Source organism: Rhea americana, unplaced genomic scaffold, assembly GCF_003343005.1.
Source record: "Rhea americana isolate MKP2758 unplaced genomic scaffold, rheAme1 scaffold_25, whole genome shotgun sequence".
Taxonomy (NCBI): domain Eukaryota; kingdom Metazoa; phylum Chordata; class Aves; order Rheiformes; family Rheidae; genus Rhea; species Rhea americana.
This window is the reverse complement of record NW_028186368.1, coordinates 2,165,848-2,183,506: the sequence shown is the minus strand read 5'-3', so window position 1 is coordinate 2,183,506 and position 17,659 is coordinate 2,165,848. Positions and strand designations below refer to the sequence as shown.

The following is a 17,659-nucleotide window of genomic DNA, read 5'->3' as shown; positions in this document are numbered from 1 at the left end:
TGGCCGGCCGGGGCCGCGGCCGCGGCCGGGGCCGCAGGTATAGCCCCACCTCCCGCGCTCGGCGGCCGCCGCTGCGCGTAAATCAGGCGAGCGGCTAATAGGAAATCTGAAACAGGGAGGGGAAAGGAGCCGGCTGGTTAGTTAGCGCCGGCTGAAAGTATCGCTGTGACACTCAGCCCTCCAGTGTCTCTGGGAGGCAAAAGCAGCGCGCGCGGCAGCACCTGTCTGGCGGCGAGGAGGAGGAGGAGGAGGAGGAGGAGGGCGCCGAGGCGGACGGCAGAAGAAATGCTCACTCGGTCGATATGAGCGAGACCGGCCGCAGCCCGTGGGCTCCTGCGTGGCGACGCTGGCGGACTCTGCCCGGGTAAGCGGCGCGGCGCGGCGCCGCGCTCCCCCGTCGCCCTCGGCGGGCCGCGCCGGCGGCTGCGCCCGCCGGGACGGCGACGGGCTCCGGGGCGGGCGCGGAGCCGCAGTTTCTTCGCAGGCGCTTCTGGCTCGGAAGCGCGGAGCTCATGAGCATTAACCCTTTCGCTTCTTAGTGCAACTGTCAGTTCCCCGCAGTTTCGCTATTAGTCCTCCCCCCCCCCCCCGCGCTTTTTTAGTGCTCAAAGCCGGTAAATATCTCGCGGATCGCTTTGATTTAAATCAGGCCCCGGCGCAAGGACGTGGGCTCTGCGGCGGGAGGCGTCGCCGCGCAGACCCGTCGGGAAGCTCCGCGCTGTGACCTCCGCGTCAACTCCGCTCTCGCGGATACTGCAGGGGCCGCGGCGCGTCCGCCGGCGGCTGAGCGCGTCTCTGCCGCGCTGGCGAAGGCGCCCGGTGAGCGCCCCGCTGGGTGCCGTGTTTAAGCAGGCACTCACCGGGAGTAAGTTTTTAACCTCTTTCGCAAAAGGTTGCGCTCTTCGTGCCACAGTCTGGACTGCTTAATTTTCGAGGAGGGAGGCTGAGAGCTTCTTAACAGCCGCGTATTCAAGAAGGAAAAATGAAGAGATTTTATGCCCGTCTTAAATGCAGTTCACAACTGCTGATACAGGCGCAGATTTGGGGCTTTTATTTTCCTTTTGGAAAAACTCTGATGTCGTACCTGTTTGGTAATACGTTTGATAACAGTGCTTTTGTCCTGAATAGGAATAGGTAGTGAAGGACTTGACAGAACTGTCCTGTGAGGATCTTATTTAGTGTTTTGAGCGAGTAACTCTCGGAGGCGCCATCAGAATCAAAAGGGATATAAGAACTTTTTTTGCCCCCCTCCCCCTTTCTTTTCTTTTCTGGTCCACGGGAACACGTTCCAGCGTTTTTTGAAGGGCTGTTGCTGCAGGGATGCTGGCAGGATGTAGACTTTCTCAGCCATCCATGCCAAAGGATAAGGGGACGGCGGGGCGGGGGCAGGTTGTTTTGAAAGTTGTTTGTGTGTTGAGAGCCGGTGGGAAAGTTCAGGCTTCCCCATTTGGAAAAGGCAAGGCYGGGTTCCGCTCTTCCAACATGCGCTTTCCATTTTTAGCTTCATTCAGACGCAGACAGCAGCTCCTTTCCTCTTCCTCTCCTTGTTTGTGACACTTTTCTGAGGCAGCTTTTCCACAGGCAACTAAGTGGTCTTGCGGCCATGACCCCACATTTTCTTCAGCACGGAATATGTTTTTTTTCTCTAAGGCATTAAGGGAAGAGGCTGAAAAAGGTAACGCAGTTGTCAGCCTAGGGATTTTTCTCCTCTTTGTTTTTATTCCCTCCTCATTATTACCGAGGCTGGCATTTTAACGCACTGCTTCAGTCAGAGCAGCTTAGTTTACACTGCTTTTTTGGCTATTACTCAACTGTACCAACTATCCTGCATACGCTTTTAAAGTGTCACAGACTACTGTATTAGTCACGCTGTCTCAACGGAAACCACAACACTGAAGGACAATGAGGATTAAAGGCTGTTTTCTTATTTTCCAGGCTGCTACACAGTGTAGCTCGGACGCTGTGAGTTTCAAGGATCTGGTGAAAGGGAGAGAGTGGACAATGAAAATGGACATGGAGGATGCTGACATGACCCTGTGGACAGAAGCTGATTTTGAAGAGAAATGTACCTACATCGTAAACGATCACCCGTGGGATCCGAGCGCCGATGGAGGCACCCTAACTCAGGCAGAGGCTTCCTTGCCAAGGAACTTGACTTTCAAATATGCATCTAACTGCAAAGAGGTAAGCGGCAATGCTCTGGGGAAGGCTGAAGCCAGACAAGCCAAATCATAGCGCTTTGGGAAGTGTGTGCTCACCCTCGCTTCCCTTCTTTAACACACACCACTGCCACCACCACCAAATACTGCCAGCTTTTAAGATGGGGTCCTGGTAACTCTTTTAAGAGACTGTGTAATATTGTCACTGGAAATTTTAGCCAGCCTGTCCCTGAAAATGATTCTGTACCTATTTGCAAACAGTTAAATTTTCACGCGATTTGGACAGCATCTGAATAAGCATATTTAAAATGTGGGGTAGTTGTCTGTGCCAATTTCTAGACTGCTGTTTGCCAGGACCATTCATTGCCTCTGGCTCAGAGATTAAAGTGCCTCAGCTGTCCAATAAATAGCATTTAAAAAGTAGAGGAAAAAAGCAAATTCCTGGAAATGTGTTTAATTATTTCTTTTTGGTTTTCCCTTGTTATGAAATTGTTTTATTCTTTTCACAAGCTTGCCTTGTTCGCAACTTCCTAATTCTTAAAAGCTCCGGCATATCGATTAAGGAAGTGATGGTAAAACTGTAGCGAATTTCACAGAAGGATGGCTGTAGCTTTGTTTATCTGGGACAGTATCTTCAGTGGTAGCTAGACATGGGAGTCTGCCCTATCCTTGCCCCTGGAGTGGGGACATTCTTTGTTGTTGTTTCAGAAGGGCTGGAAAGAAATGAGCCCGGATGAGCAATTTGGTTGTGTTTACTCCTTCATACAGAGTACCTATTATAGCTAGGTGTGATGTTCAGCAGAGTAATAACCCAAGGAACAACCCTTCATTTCTCCTTGTGCTGAGACTTGTGGTACAGCAGCTATTACCTGTGCTTCTACTTTAGCTAAACACACTGACCACAGGGCTGAAAAGAAGGGGTACGCTCATCCACGTCTATCAAATATTTCCTTCCGAAGGAGGTACTTGTTTGATCCTGCATGCAGAAATAGGGCTGGATTCCCAGCTGGAGGGTATTGGTGCCAGAGAATTCAGCTTGGCAGCACCTAACAGACTACCTGGTAGGTTTGGTAAAAGGCTAAATCTGAATTCCCGTGTAAATCACTCTTCTTCTCCCTCCTGCCCTGCCCTGTAGAACTTGGCAGGGAGAGGGCACGGTTAAGAGACAAAGGCGAAACTTTGTTTTGCATTATCTCGTTGTTAGATAAGTCTGACTTTTGGGGGAGATTAAGGTGCAATTCTGCCAAGTGCCACAGAAAGATCTCTTTGCTGAACGATGAGTTTGCAGCGTTACAGCTCCCTCGGATCGTAGGCAGCCGGCTCATAGCCGATTGGCTGCTCACATTCCTTGCTCTGCTGCCTCAATTCAGCTTTGCTCCTGCAAAAGGAGAAGTCCAAGAAGCTTTTAAAATTCCCAGAGGTGTGTTTGGAAACACCAACATGTAGTTTTAGCTCAGCTCAATGAATCAGGGTTGTGATCCCTATCTGGGTTGGGGGGAGGAAGAGAAAAATTGTTGAAAGGTTCTTAGTTCTTTCTTGTAAAATATGACCAATACAGATCCCTGCTAGTGGGAGTCTGAATATAGAACATCCTCCTTTTGTTTTCCAAAGTTCCCCATTCTCTTTTATTTACACTGAAGAGCACCTACTGTAAGGAGCAATAGAAACTTCTGAATCCTTACTCTATTTCTAACACAGCTCTGAACGAAGAAGCCAATCTGATTTTTTTTACTTCCTATGAAAGCCACAGTACTGTAAATTTATAGGTAGGTCACTCGCTCTTTACTTGTCTGCAGGGTAAAACAGTTGTGAATGGCGTAACGTGCTTGTGTTCTAGCAACTTCTGGTTTGAAATGCTGTGTTCTTCTGTCTGATTTAGAAGTTTAATTTTGCTCAGAGGAGTCAGAACTGTGTCCACTGCTTATGCACATAAGTATTTGTGAGATCAGAGAGGGAGAGGACAGAAAGGAAAGGGAGCCCGATTTTGATTTTGACCCGATGTAAAACTGCTGGAGTTCTAACAATTTGATAGGACTTTTTTTTTTCACTTGCAAAAGGATGAGGTAAGATTTTGGGGAGTGCATGAGTGCGTGTATACCAGTGGGTTTCGGATGTGAGCTGTCTTCATTATTAACTTTGGGGAGAGCTGTGGCTTCATCTGGTTGAGAGTTGTAAATGCTGAGTCAATTTATTGACAAAAACATATAATACATTGCTTGTGAAATGCTAATGCTGTCATGATTAGATCATGAAATACTAATGCCGTCATGATTAGTATTGTATCTCCTTTTGGAGTAGGAAAACTACTGCTTGGGAGGGAGGAGGTACAATCAGTGTTGCTTGGGGGGGGGAGAGGCCGCTTCTTGTGCTTCTGTTCTTTGCATGCTTGGTGAAGGCAGTAGCTCCTCTTTAAAGGTTTGTTGAATTTGTAAGAGATTCCGTGACACGTCATACTTTTGTTTATTCTTGGATCTTGATTGGGGATTTTTCTAAAGGATGCATTTTTCATTATGAGTTCTCAGTATGTGTCAGCATTTTAAAAAATGAATTACTATTGCTCGTAACATTTTAGGCAGTTTGATTTACATGAAGTCATTTATTTAGTTTTGTGTGCGAGTTATTTACCCTTTGCTCCAGTTTTAACAATTAACAGAAATGATGAAACACAGGGACAAAATCACGCTCTACAAGACTGCATGTGAATAATCTTTTTCCTGCAGATATTTAAAGCGTTTTTTTTTCCAAAATATTTTTTTCCTTTCCTTTCATTTCATTTTCTTAAACCTCTAACAGCCCTTGCTGATATAAAATGTCAGTTGCTTTGTGGTCTTGAATATTACTAGTACTTTATCCTGGCCTTTGATTTTTTTAGAGAGAAATGTACCTCAGCAAACCCATTACTTGTTGCATTTTTCTGACAAAGCCATTCTTTAGAGAGGGACATTGAATTCTGAAGCTGTGATTTTGAACTGTTACAAAGTACACTGTAATGACCTCATATGCTTGCTGTCCTATATTTTGTTTGTTTTATTTCTTTTATATATGATCACAGAGGAAACAATCTGAAATCATTTTCCCGTGTGGCTTTCTTTCTAGAAGACTGCTAGCTGAATTAAAGGGTCAGTTATATGTGGGCTTACGTAACTAGATCCAGTAGATAAAAAATATTATTAGTGTTATTCCAGAACACATGATGGCATGCTCTAATTTATGTTTGGAAAATAGAGTTGTTTTAAAGGGCGCTGAAGCCAGTAAGAGTTTTGTTTGTTTGTTTTTAAAGCAATTTATAAATTTATAAATAAGCAATTTATAAATTGCTCTCCCAAAATACTCTCTTCTGTCAGAATTAGTAGGGCTTGTTGTTTCCTTCCCGTGCCCTCACCCTGAACAAAGATGCATTTGGAAGTGCTTTGGAGTATCAGAAAGAGAACCTAAGCCGTACCGTTTTTTGTCTGGGAGCTGCGGCTTGTCAGGATGTGCTCCGTGACCCAGCCCCGCTGACGAAGACGGATCCGCCGAAACGGCCGGGAGGTCGGCGCGGCCCATAAAGCATCTCCTGGCCGGGCTTCTGTGAGGGGAGCTGAAGCATGAAAGTGTTGAAAGGTTGGAGCTGGTGGCCGCCGGCTTTGCAGGAGGCGGGCGGGCGCCCGGCCCCGCCGCGCGCCATTAGGACCCTGGTCAGTTCCAGCGGTGCCTCCTGCCTGGGCTAGGTGCTCCCCTCCTTTGCCGGCCTTCCCACCGCCCCGCAGGTCCCGTGTCCTGGCAGAGACCGCRGGGCTCTGCTCGCCGGCGGCGCTGGGCACGGCCACAGGAGGGTCTCCAGGTGGCCGCCGGCACAGAYGTGGCTGCTCTTCCTTCTAAACGCCAGCACCTGGTTGCTGGCCCRAACGCTCTCCCTTCTTCTCGTCCCGCTGCAGCCATGGTGAAGGTGGTTTAGCACATCTCAGCACAACAGGAGCGCTGCTTGTGCGCAGCTCAGAGAAGGGATCTCCAGTTGGGAGTTTCGAGATAACATTAGATGCGACTTTCATGGGAGAAATGTTGCTCTAGCAATAGGAAAAATATGTTAACAGCCTGCTGGCAGCAATGCTAAAAGGTTTTAGATGGTTGTAGCTTGAAGAGAGAGGAGAAAAAAGGTCATTAGGGAGGATCCTGGGAAAATAGCATGCTGTTTGTTATGCCTTTGTAGTTCAGCCCGGTGTATTCGCAGCAGCTGCATAGGGGTGCCGGGAGTTTGGCAGTGGGGAGAGAGCTGAGGGCCGTGCTGTTGCTCTGTGCATCCCTGCGCTGAAACAGCCTCAGATGGTCTCATCGCAGAGAGGCAGCATGTGCCGAAGGACACCTGGTGGACACAAGTCTGAAATGCCTCTCYGTGCCGGCTTTTTGGCAGCCAGCAGCCTGCTTCCCCTCTGCTCTGAGTGTGGAGTTTCTTCCTTGCTTTGCGTGCAGTCCTGCACGACACCGTCCTCGGTTGCCTACTGTTAAGCACCACTGCCAAGTCCCAGCATGGCACGAGACCCTTTGGCAGTGGCACCAGATCTGCCGGGGGCTGGTGGTAGCCTTGCATGGCCAGTACCCTCCTCTGCCTCTCCTGCTCCTCGGCTGCRCCAGTGGAGAGTCTGGGGCCGCAACAGAGGCGACGAACCTCTGCCCGGGAAGCCACCCTGGGTTGAAAAATGGCTGAACGATTTTAGTCTGGTTTAACAAACCTTTAATAACATTGACGTGCAAGTGTCCAGAGTGCACTCTGCCCAGATACCTTCTGATAGTTACATGATGACAAATTATACTCGTATTCTGCCTGTTGGGGGAAAAAGCAAATGCTATATAAGGTAAATATCGAAAAGTATCTGCTGTGTCAGAGAAGCCAGTGCAGTGAATGTTTCAAGTTGACTAGTCCAAGGAGTGATTTCTAGAGATTCTGAGAATTTCATTAAAGTTAGTTTAATTAAGAACAAGATATTTTAAAACAGTGAAGGAACTCGAGCTGCCTTGCAGTAGAACTGCTAGGGTGTGCTATAGCTTAGTTGTGAACTTTTCTTGAAAGGGCAAATGGATGTAAATGAAGATATATGGGGAAGATGAGAAGAACATCTGCCTTTTTCAGCTCTCTATGAGAAATGTACAGGCAAGACAAAAATAAAACTGAGGCACTGAGCTTGTTTCAGCTTGTGGTAGGTGTAGGAAAATTTCTGGAAGTCCCTTTTCTCTCTCTTCAGTCCAGATGCACAGATCAATGGAGCATTTAACTACCTCCACTGTTGATGTTTAATGTTTTTTGTAGTGTTCTGAAACACATGTTAAAACATAGACAAGTGCAAACAGCCACCACCTATACTCAGCAGTCTTATCTCCTTAATTCTATGGCTGTTATTGGTCCCCCTTATTTTGAGATTTAATGTAAAATTATGCTAAGCGTTAGTCATTTACTGGGATTTTTAATCAAGGGCTCAAGTGGCTTTTGGAGTATTCATGCATTGTTAGCAGACAGTAGGACCTCACCAATTCTCACTTGCCCAATACACAAACAGATATTTCTGTGTCTCTCCCTTTCTCACACCCAAGGTGAAACGACAGAAGAAAATGTAGCGTGACAAAATCACAAGGCTTAGCAAATTTATCAAGTGCTGTTTACAGTCCAGGGTTTTTACTGTTATACAGTTACATCTGCTTTGTGAGAATGGTAATTCCTTGCAGAGTGCAGACAGCAATAATCGCTTCTCTCAATGTTTATCAACAAGTTCTGCTATTGCTCGCTTTTTCYGAAATTCTAAGACCCTAATAATTAAGTAGCAAGGTGTGTGGAAGGGATATGATTAATACATTTTGCTGTGAAAGTTTGGTTAGACCATCAAATTAATGGACTCTTTACCTCCCTTTTTCTCCACCATTTGAGCAGCAGGTTTAACCTTGCAAAATCTTGGGTTTTGGTTGCCAAATTGCTGTATTTTTGGACACCTTAAAAGTAAGAAGATTGGTAAGGAACAGAGAGAGACAAAACCAATAACTCAGCAGTGTTTTGCAAAGGGTTACTCTAAGGCACGTTCTTCTGAATAATGATGAATTGCTTCCTGATTTGTGGTCAGTGACTTTTTTTGGTATAATTACTGTCAAGAAGGAAGCTGAACAACTAGAGTACATTTCTTAGACCTAACATAGTGGAGCATTTTTATCAAAACCCTTACGCCTTTTTGACCAAACCCACTTGACATATGTTACCGGAACTGCTGCCTCCTTTTTATAAAAGAGGGTGATCTGTGAGTACACGTCCCAAAGCCATTTCGTGTTCTGTTCTGTTTCTTACTGAGTGCTGGTGAGAGAATTGTAGGGGGAGGAGGTTATCTTTTTGTTCTCCTTTTAGCTATTGGGAAGGGTACAGAGCAAGAAAAAAGCAGGGAGGTTTCATTTTGGTCTAGAGGAGGAATGTGCATTCCAATTCCCAACTTCCTAGAAAAGTAGGCTTTCTAGCAGTAAAGTGATTAATGGTTGTTGAGTATTTTTGTTTTGTGGRACTTCTGGGGTTTGCCTTTGATAGGGGAAACAACTTATGAAACTGTTTGRCAGACTCTGTATACTTCATTTAGTGTTTCTCCTTGTAAATATATKTTTCCACAAAACACATTTTTCAGTCAGTATTCATCACTGGCTTCCATATGTTTCAGTAAGATGTTAGGATCCAGCAGAGCTGGTCATATCATATCAAACATGGTTGTTAAGTTATTTATGTTTTGCTGACCTGTCACTAAAAAAATTGTTGCATTGAGTGTTTTACCTTGTAAGATATGAGGACGAGGAGAGGGAGTAATTTTCAGTTTCTTCTGAGACGGAGACTGATCCTGTGCTGTTCTTCTTGTAGGTCACTGGAGTGATAAGCAAAGAGTATATCCCAAAAGGAACACGCTTTGGACCCCTGGTAGGAGAGATCTATACCAGCGATACGGTTCCCAAGAATGCGAACAGAAAATACTTTTGGCGGGTAAGCAGGAAAAAACAGCACCATGTTGTTGCAGTAAGCAGATCACTAAATGAGTACAGCTGAAAAGCTGGGTCACTTCCTGCTTCAGACCTGTGTGAATGCAGGGAGCAACTTCTTTTCTCTGTCATATATGAACAGAGCAAATGCGGTGAACAGAGCTGAGTAAAAGTCTGGCTCTCTTGGATATCAGGACTGTGTGGGTGGAGAGAGCAGGGGAGATGCACAGCTCTTGTTAACTAATGCTTGATCTTATAAAGAAACAGATCTGCTGCTTGCTGTAGGGGCAGATTATTTTGCATTTCTTCACAGCAAAAAGTCATTCTTGTTTATGCAAATGTCACATACACTTGATTTTTCCAGCTATGAAGAAGTAATGAAAAGTATTGCATWKTTTTTTTTATTCTGAAATTGTGATATATTTTGTGATTTACCCCTCCCCCACACACAGGTTTTGAATAGAACTGCTGTAATACAGTGGTGTTGATCTTCAATATATATCTTTCAAATCATAGGCTTTTCTAGACCACTTCAGAAAATGTTAAAATAGCAGCCCATGGATCTTGGTTTAGAGAAAATCCATGAATGGCAGGTAGAAATGTTAGAGGTGATGCTTAATTTTTGTTTTCCGTAGTATAGGTTGGAAGGGAGCGTCAGCCAGTTTGCTTTGGTTTGGGAACTCTGTGCTGAGGAATGATATGTTTCTAGTTTATCAATTAACACCGTGCTCAGTTTCCTTTATAGACCTCTTATTAGTTGTTAGAGAATATTCCTTCAGCCTCATCTCCTTCCATGGATTTGTTTTGCTGCCATCTAGTCAGTTAGGTTGGGTTTAAATCAGCGGATTTGGGAATACATCCAAGCTCTTGTGCCCAGGCACCTGCCTTAGCAAAATTCCAACCTCATACCTAGGTGAAGCGCGGGGCAGGACCCAGCATTGCCCACACTCCTTTCTTCCYGCTTAATGGCGTCATCTGGGGTTTCTTATACTGTCTTCATCCCATGTTACACAGCACTGCACAGGCAGTTATTCGCGGGACACTTCTACAAAGCTTACAACTGTATTCACATTCATAAGGATAAGATTTTTTTTTTTTTTCTCGAGCTTTCAGGAGCTTGTGTCCAGCATAGGAAGCAATCACTGCACTGGCCTGGCCCTACCAGTTGTTAATAATTCAGCAGATGTTAGGAAGAAGGGCTGTTAACCATCTTGCAGGGCTTTATTGATATATTGTGGCAAGAGAGACGGTATCATTTTCATGATGTGATTTTAAGCCTTAACACAGAGAGATCCTCAGAAATAATATTATAGGAGTCRTCTAAGCATCACTGAATCCACTGCTATAATCTCTTGATTCGTTCAAGATACAGTGCTGCAGCGAAAATGCGTTCTGGCCGAAGGGTCCCAAGCAGGCTTGCGTCCGCAGAGGAAACGGTGGGAGACAACTCTCCGCGCGGTATTAAAGGCCGAGCGGCCGCGCGCGCGGGGGGCAATGCCCCGCGCGGGCCGCCCGCGCGCGCCCGGGCCGGCGGCCGCGTCACTTCTCGTAAGGGCGCCGTGACTCAGCAGGCTTGTTGTAATCTTCTCGATCGGGCGTGGAAACCTAGCGAGATGGCAGGACGAAGCCCCGCGGAGGCGTGCGTGTGACCTCAGAGCCCTGGTGCCTTTTCCTTTTTCTGAAAAGAGAAGTACAGTAAATGGCCCGATCTCCGGCCCGGTGCCTGGAAGCCGTCGAGGGCAGCTTTAGAAAGCAGCTTCTGCCGGGCGCTGCGGCGCTGGAGCCCCGCGTTCCTGGAAGTTTGCGCTGCCGAGTAAACAAAGAAACGTGAAAAAAAAAAAAAGAAAATAGCAGAATTCACCCGGCTCCGTTCCATTTTCTCATAACAAACACACCACAAAATCTCTCACAAGCCTCTTTGATGAGGCCACATGTATTTCCCCCTTCTCAGTTTACAGGAAGTTACTCTTAAAGAAAGTGATTCTGGTGTTTACTGCCCGCATTAAAGGGCCAGCCTGCCTTCTCCTTCTGCCCGCCCTGCTCCCCTTATATCCCCTTAAAGAGAGCCGGCCAGGCGGACTTTCGCCATGACTCTGCTCGCTGATGGTATGAAAAAGAAAGTGGTGCGAGCACAAAGGCAGGAACGTGCGGCCGAGTGCTTTTCTCCTTGAGATAAGCTGTATCTGCGCTTCAGAAAGGCATTTCCTGCTCAAAGAGATTCATCGCTGATGCAGATTGCTCCCGCTTTAAGGTCTGCCTTGTGCTTGGTTATTTATTGCAGGAAACCTTAAAGCCCCGTTTCGCCAAGTGTGGACGTATCTCTAGCAAATGTATTTGCTGAATTTGATAGTTTTTTTATTATTATTATTAATTCTCATTCTTACCACTTTAAGAAACAGTAGCTTCTCTCAGTGATTTGGGCTCCCTTCTCCCATAAGTTGCTGAGCACTTTTTGAATTTGCCTTTTCTTTCCCCTGCGCGGACAAGCCAGAACGTGTCCCTTGATAGGAAAAGTGACTTCTCATCCACTGGCCCTTCTCCAGGTCGTCGCGGAGTTATGGCAGGTGAAGTTCATCTCTGCCTCACCCAGCCTTTCTACTGAAGGGCTACGGTCCAACTGTGAGCAAGTGCTCCTTTAGGACTCGGGGCGGGGGTGGGGGGTGAGGGGGGAGGATGTTTGCATAGTTTAAACCTTTGGGCGGGGGTGGTAGGAAACTGCAAGTACAGAGGCCATAGAAAAAGGCGAGAAAGACTCTGACGTAGCACAGCCACTCAGTCTTAAACACAGGTGACTCAAAGCTTTAATGCAAGCATGCACTCAGACCTGCAGTCATTAGCATTAYCCACTTGTTGATCATAGCACCAGGAAAAGGACTCTCAGGTAGGTAGGCTCTTTATGCAGGGAGAGGACTCTTCATTTCAGATTTTGCGTGCTTCTCAGTTGTATGTATTAGCAGAGCCACACAGGCTAAGCCGAAATGGAAAAGGTAACTGTATACTTACCTTTCAATAAACATTCCTTTTCTTAATGCAGAAGAAATCGTAGTTGGAAGAGGGACCCACTCTGAATTCTGATTTTAGTAGTACTTAATCTTTTTCCTTTTTTCTTCCTTTTTTTTTTTTTTTTAAGAAAAACTCATCATCCCCACTCTGGACTCTGTGAGCACATGTTGGGTATTATGTATATATATGTACATGTATATGTATTCATATGTACTTCCTCTCTATCCCAGATCTATTCAAACAGTGAGCTTCACCACTTCATTGACGGATTTAACGAGGACAAGAGCAACTGGATGCGTTATGTAAACCCGGGCTACTCTGTCCAGGAGCAGAACTTGGCTGCTTGTCAGAATGGAATGAACATCTACTTCTACACCATCAAGCCCATCCCTGCCAACCAGGAGCTGCTCGTGTGGTATTGTCGGGACTTTGCAGAGAGGCTCCACTACCCCTCTTCCAGAGAGCTGACAATGATGAACCTCAGTAAGTGGATTACAGTATGAACAAAGAATGCTAGTAATGTCTCTTCTGCCTATATGATCTAATAATAAGTTGTATAATTATATAGCTGCATCATCTGTTGTGTCACAGCAGGTAGCTTGGAGTGAAAAGAGGAAATTAAAAAAAAAGCAGCAGAATGAGTTCACTGTCCCTGTTTAAGTCTAAACAGATTATTCAAAGTCTAAACAGCTATTGGTATATAATCTGAACATTATCGATGAAGTTCTGGACAAGCAACCCAAATATATCCTCTCCCTTCAGAGTCACAGATGTTGATTCATCCTCAGACTTTCAAAGTGCAGACTTCTAGTGCATCGATCAAAAATCTGCTTTGACAGTGTATACTAAAGGCAGTCCAGTCATGCTCCCAAAGGGCTACCCTTACTGCACACGGAAATGGCTGTTTGCCGTGACTCTGTCTAGGTATCTAGCAAGATAAATGTTGACTGTATAATGGTCTTCAAAGTTTGCATGTAAGGTTACTTCTTATGGGAGCAAACTCCATGTAGTCTTCTAATCTGATTACTTATTTTTTTAAGCTCTGTGTATTTTGTCCCCATTTCTTGACTGTATATTTCAGCTTTCATTTTGTGTTCAAAAATAACAGCAATGGTAACAGGGGTAAGAGGTATTTCCAGGAGTTTATCTCTGGGTTCTGCTGTGGTTTCTGACCATTTCCAGCCTCGGTGCTTTACTTGTAGCTTTAGTCTCTGTACAGCAGGTCACCTGGAGGCCCTTGAACAGAGGGAGCGATTCATGTGGGCTTTCATTCAATTCCTAGGCTACCTCCCCTCCTATTAGCTGATATGAAATACAGCAGAGCATTCTCTCATCATTCGGCCAGTGACTCCACTGGAATTTGAAGCAAAAACTGCAAGCAGTTTTTTTTTGTTTGCTTTTTTTTCCCCATGAAAATGTTGTCTCAGATTCAGTTTAATCAGAAATACATCAGTCCTCTGTGAACATCTTCCTTTCGGCAGTTTTTGTCTTTTCATTTCTCTACTGAATGTTACAAATTATAGAAGAAAACAGGCTTTCTTTTAATGTAGGCGGAAGAGAGAGAGAGAGAGGTCATATGCTGCTATATTCTCTGTTCACAAAATATCTCATCAGTTTTGTCATCTTTGTTCAGAGGTCATTTCACCACTCTCTGTGTGATTTTATTTCCCCATACGAAACCTTTTCAGTGGGGCCTATAGGTAGGACAGGTCAACAGCATTAAACGCTCCTGTGAACCAGGAGTTTGCAAAGCGCTAATCAGACCCATTTGGATACTAGCTGGGTGGATACACAGATACATTCTCAGTTTTCTGCATCTGCTGGTATCTTCAGTTACCTTCCAGAAGTAGTAAGGCGTGTATTCACAAAGTGTTAACAAATTAACCAGTAGCTCTTATTCGAGTGAAAACTGGTTGTGTCTGATCATATGCAGCATGTCCCTTTTTAGTAAAAGGARGTTTAATAAGTGGATTAAAACAGACTGGATCTTGTAAGAATTAGGTATTTYGGGCTTGACAGTAGAAAGAACAATCTTTCTAGACACAAAGACTGAGGCATCCCTTCTACTTTTAAAAGTTRTTCCATGTAAACCACTTAGTTATTTTATATTGACATGCAGACTAGGAAAATAATAACACAGAAAAATGTGCAAAAGTTCTCTGGCTTTTTAATTGTCTTCCACTAGCTAGCAGCAGCTCTCACTTTTTTTGATATTTTTCTCTTGTCTTTGTAACAAACCCATTCAGACCTGAGGACTACAGTCAGGCCAGAAAACCTTCATATAATGTAAGGATTGGAGTTTTTTAGAGTTTCAGTGCCATTTCTTAAAGAGTAATGAATATGCTCCAGGGGTCTCGCAAAGACACCCATTCACTGAAGAACTTGCAACAGCAATGCAAATAGGGCTTCTTTTGCCAGCATTAATACTGGAACCAAATGAGTTTAAAGCAGATACCAGCATTGTTTAGTTGGTAGAGGTCTTCAGCTTTCTCCTTCGCCTTCCTCCCAGGCTACTACTTGTAGTTAAATTCCAAACCAGCAAGTATCGCAATGACTCTCCAGCTTYTCTGTCTACAACAAGCATGGCCAAGGTGTCCTCAAACTGTGTTGAGCTGTGAATAAATTTCAGACCAATATTCCCTGAAGTGTTGAAACTGCACCTGCTGCAGACTTTAGGGCTTTGTCCCATCAAAATATCTTAAAACAGTGTTTGAGACAGCTGTGCTAGAGAGTAAGGCCCTCTCCAGCCTAACGAATCGTTGATTTTCTGTGTTTAGAGGGGCGCTGTTTCCATAGGAGGAGCAGCAGAGAGTATCGTACACTTCTGCCAACCCCTAGCTGGGGAGTTTGGCATGCTCTGAGGAAGAGGGAGGGAGAATTGGGGTCCAGTCCCTCCAGACTGAGACAGTTGCTGGCATCCAGGCTCTCTCCTGGTAGGACGTGTGCAGTCAGCTGGGCACAGCATGAACGTGCAGCAGCAGCACCGTCAGGCTTTCGCACGGACGTGGCCACCACCACGGTTCGTTGTGTTTGCTCAGTCCTGCTGGGTGTGCAGTGAGTGCTGGCACCCACTGGAGACTTAGGGAGAACCAGGACTGACCGCTGGCACTGGCACAGCAGAGGCCATCTGGGATACTTGCCGACGAAGAACTGCCAGTGGTGCCTGAACTTTACCAAGTAAAATATAGGCAGCTACTTCAGKCACCTTGGGGATTTGGAGATCAGTCTCTTGAACTTCAGCACTAAATGTTCCTCTGTAAATGCATGTGCCTGAGCTGGATGGGCCTCCAGGGAAAATGCATCAGAGAATTTCTCTGGCTTTATTTCCTGTAATTAATGGCCTCAGAAATGAGAACTACCACTTTAGAGCATAAATATATTTACACATCCATGTATAAATACCTATTTGCCTCTGTAACAGCAAACTTTCAAATTAAAGGTAACTTCTCTAGCGTTAGTTCATTTCTACCACAAAAGGAAAGCATCCAGATTCAAGCAGCTACTAGGCATGTACTTAGTTATGGGTTTAACCATGTCCTCTCTGTTTTGTTGAATTGGGGCCTTTGACCTAGTCCTTCAGTCGCTGAAGCACACACCTGTTTTCATGGCCGTGATTAGATCCAAGAGGAGCTCTGAGAACATGCTAAAGTGCCTGCAAGGAATTGTACAATGCTTGTAGAATCAAGGCTCCGCATAATACTGGAGGAGGAAACTGATTCTCATTTTAGATAAATCCGTTTTCCTTCTTTTTGAGGCTATTGGTGTTGTTTCCTGCCAAGATTTGAGATATATCACCTTCAGATGGTGCCGTTGTCAAATAAATGGTTTTAAGCATGATAACACGGGATTTTTGATTTCTGCTGGCCAAAAAATTAATCAATTCAATAATTTGTTTAAAGCATTCTTAACCTCATTCAATTGTGCCTCTAATCTTTAATATTTGTGGCATTTGGACTAGCAGACAGACCCAGGAAGTTTGTTTAGGGGGTTCCACATAGGCTAGCATTTCATTTCTATCTCTTCTTAACACCATTATTTTGAGATAGAGGGTGGAGAGGGTAAAAGTTAAAAAAAACAAAAAACAAAACACAATTGCTTTGACTCAGGACATGACTATTTGATAATAATGTTAACGTATTGCAATCATGTGATGCAACTTCCTGCTATTCACGACATGTTTGTCTCATCAGTCAAGCACAGGCAGTTGACATCTTCTTTTGGTCAAGCCTCAGAAAAAAGTTAGTTGGGGCAGAGAATTTGCATATTTAAACATTTGCTTTTTTTGGTTTTATAAACAATTTTAAYGAGATATATTTTAAAATTCTTCAAATTCTAGCAAGACTAACTTTCAAAAGTTTGGTTTAAAAGCATGGTTTGTTTTTTGTTTTCTATGCTGGCCCCCATAAATTTCTCCTTAGATAAAATATACTAGTTGTTTTCCCTTTTGTTTATGGTCAGTTTCACTTTCTGGTTTTAAAAGCTTTTCTATTTGGGTTAAGAGGAAACATCTGCATTTGTTACAAATTAAGAAAAAAACCCTACTGGAATCTTCAAAAGGGCACAGGAAAATGATTTTTAGATTATATGAAAGGTTGTTTTCATAAAATCAGAATTTTGGGCTAAATTTGACTTAATATTGAGGATTACTTGAAGGATCCTTTGAAGACCTCCTTTGAGCAAAATGTTTTCAAAGTCATGTCACACTGCCTTGGACACATTTAGAAAACAGATGATCAAACTATATACTTCTAAATGTTGGTCTCCATTCTCATTTTGAGTGGAAACTCTCTTTGTTTTGCCTGCTTCATAACTTCTAGGTTCTCTTTGTACTAGCAAAGAAGGTTCTTAATTTAGATCGAAAATGTGAATCGGCATAATTAAGCTTCACCACTCAAAGTGCTCGGTACTATTTCACTCTTGAAATTACTRTTGAAATTACTGTCTGCCTACAACCGTTTTTCAAGTTTTTAGAAAAAAACAGATCTTTGTTTTTGCGAAGTCTTTCTCAGGCTACAGCTAGGAGCATCAGAATGAGAGCAAAACCAACAGCTATGCAGCAGCTTGTGACTGGAACATCTATATTTAAGTTACAGTGACTTCAGACAACCCCTCCACTCAGGTTTTGTTCACAGTTGCAAGTAACAAGAGTTTTGTCCCCCTTTTTCTTGCACATATTCACAAATCTCAGATCTGAGCACATACCTGTTGACCTCAGGGAGAAGCAGATCAGGCTCCTAAAGAGGCAGGGCTGGATTTTTCTTTCTCAGATCAGTAGCTTACCAATGCGATTGCACTGTTCTTGTTTTGTCATGAACCCTCCCTTTTTGTGTGTCTATTTGACCACAGAAACTAGACGGATTTTGGAAGAGTGTGTGTCTATATTTATTACATGTGTATACACATGTATGTGGAGTGTGAGAGAGGAGCGCGTATTACGAGTGAGAGACATTTGTGACCAGTAAGAACTGAAATCTAAAGTCACAGGTTAAAAAATAAGTTTTTAAGAAATGCCTCTCTCTAACTTC

At 44.3% G+C, this 17,659-nt stretch overlaps 1 protein-coding gene across 4 annotated transcripts in view; it reads left to right on the top strand.

Moving 5' to 3' along the window:
* Positions 1-17,659, top strand: part of PRDM1 (PR/SET domain 1) — a 100,989-nt gene that overhangs the window by 77,830 nt on the left and 5,500 nt on the right. Inside the window, exons 1-4 of one of the 4 annotated variants that reach the window (XM_085306922.1) lie at positions 174-364; positions 1,936-2,184; positions 9,016-9,135; positions 12,365-12,617. In XM_085306922.1, the coding sequence (XP_085163048.1) occupies positions 2,002-2,184; positions 9,016-9,135; positions 12,365-12,617 (556 nt within the window). In that variant the 5' untranslated portion in view covers positions 174-364; positions 1,936-2,001. Of the gene's footprint in view, positions 1-173; positions 365-1,590; positions 1,676-1,890; positions 2,185-9,015; positions 9,136-12,364; positions 12,618-17,659 lie in introns of those variants that run through there. The other 3 variants (XM_085306921.1, XM_085306923.1, XM_085306920.1) reach the window with 3 other exon arrangements.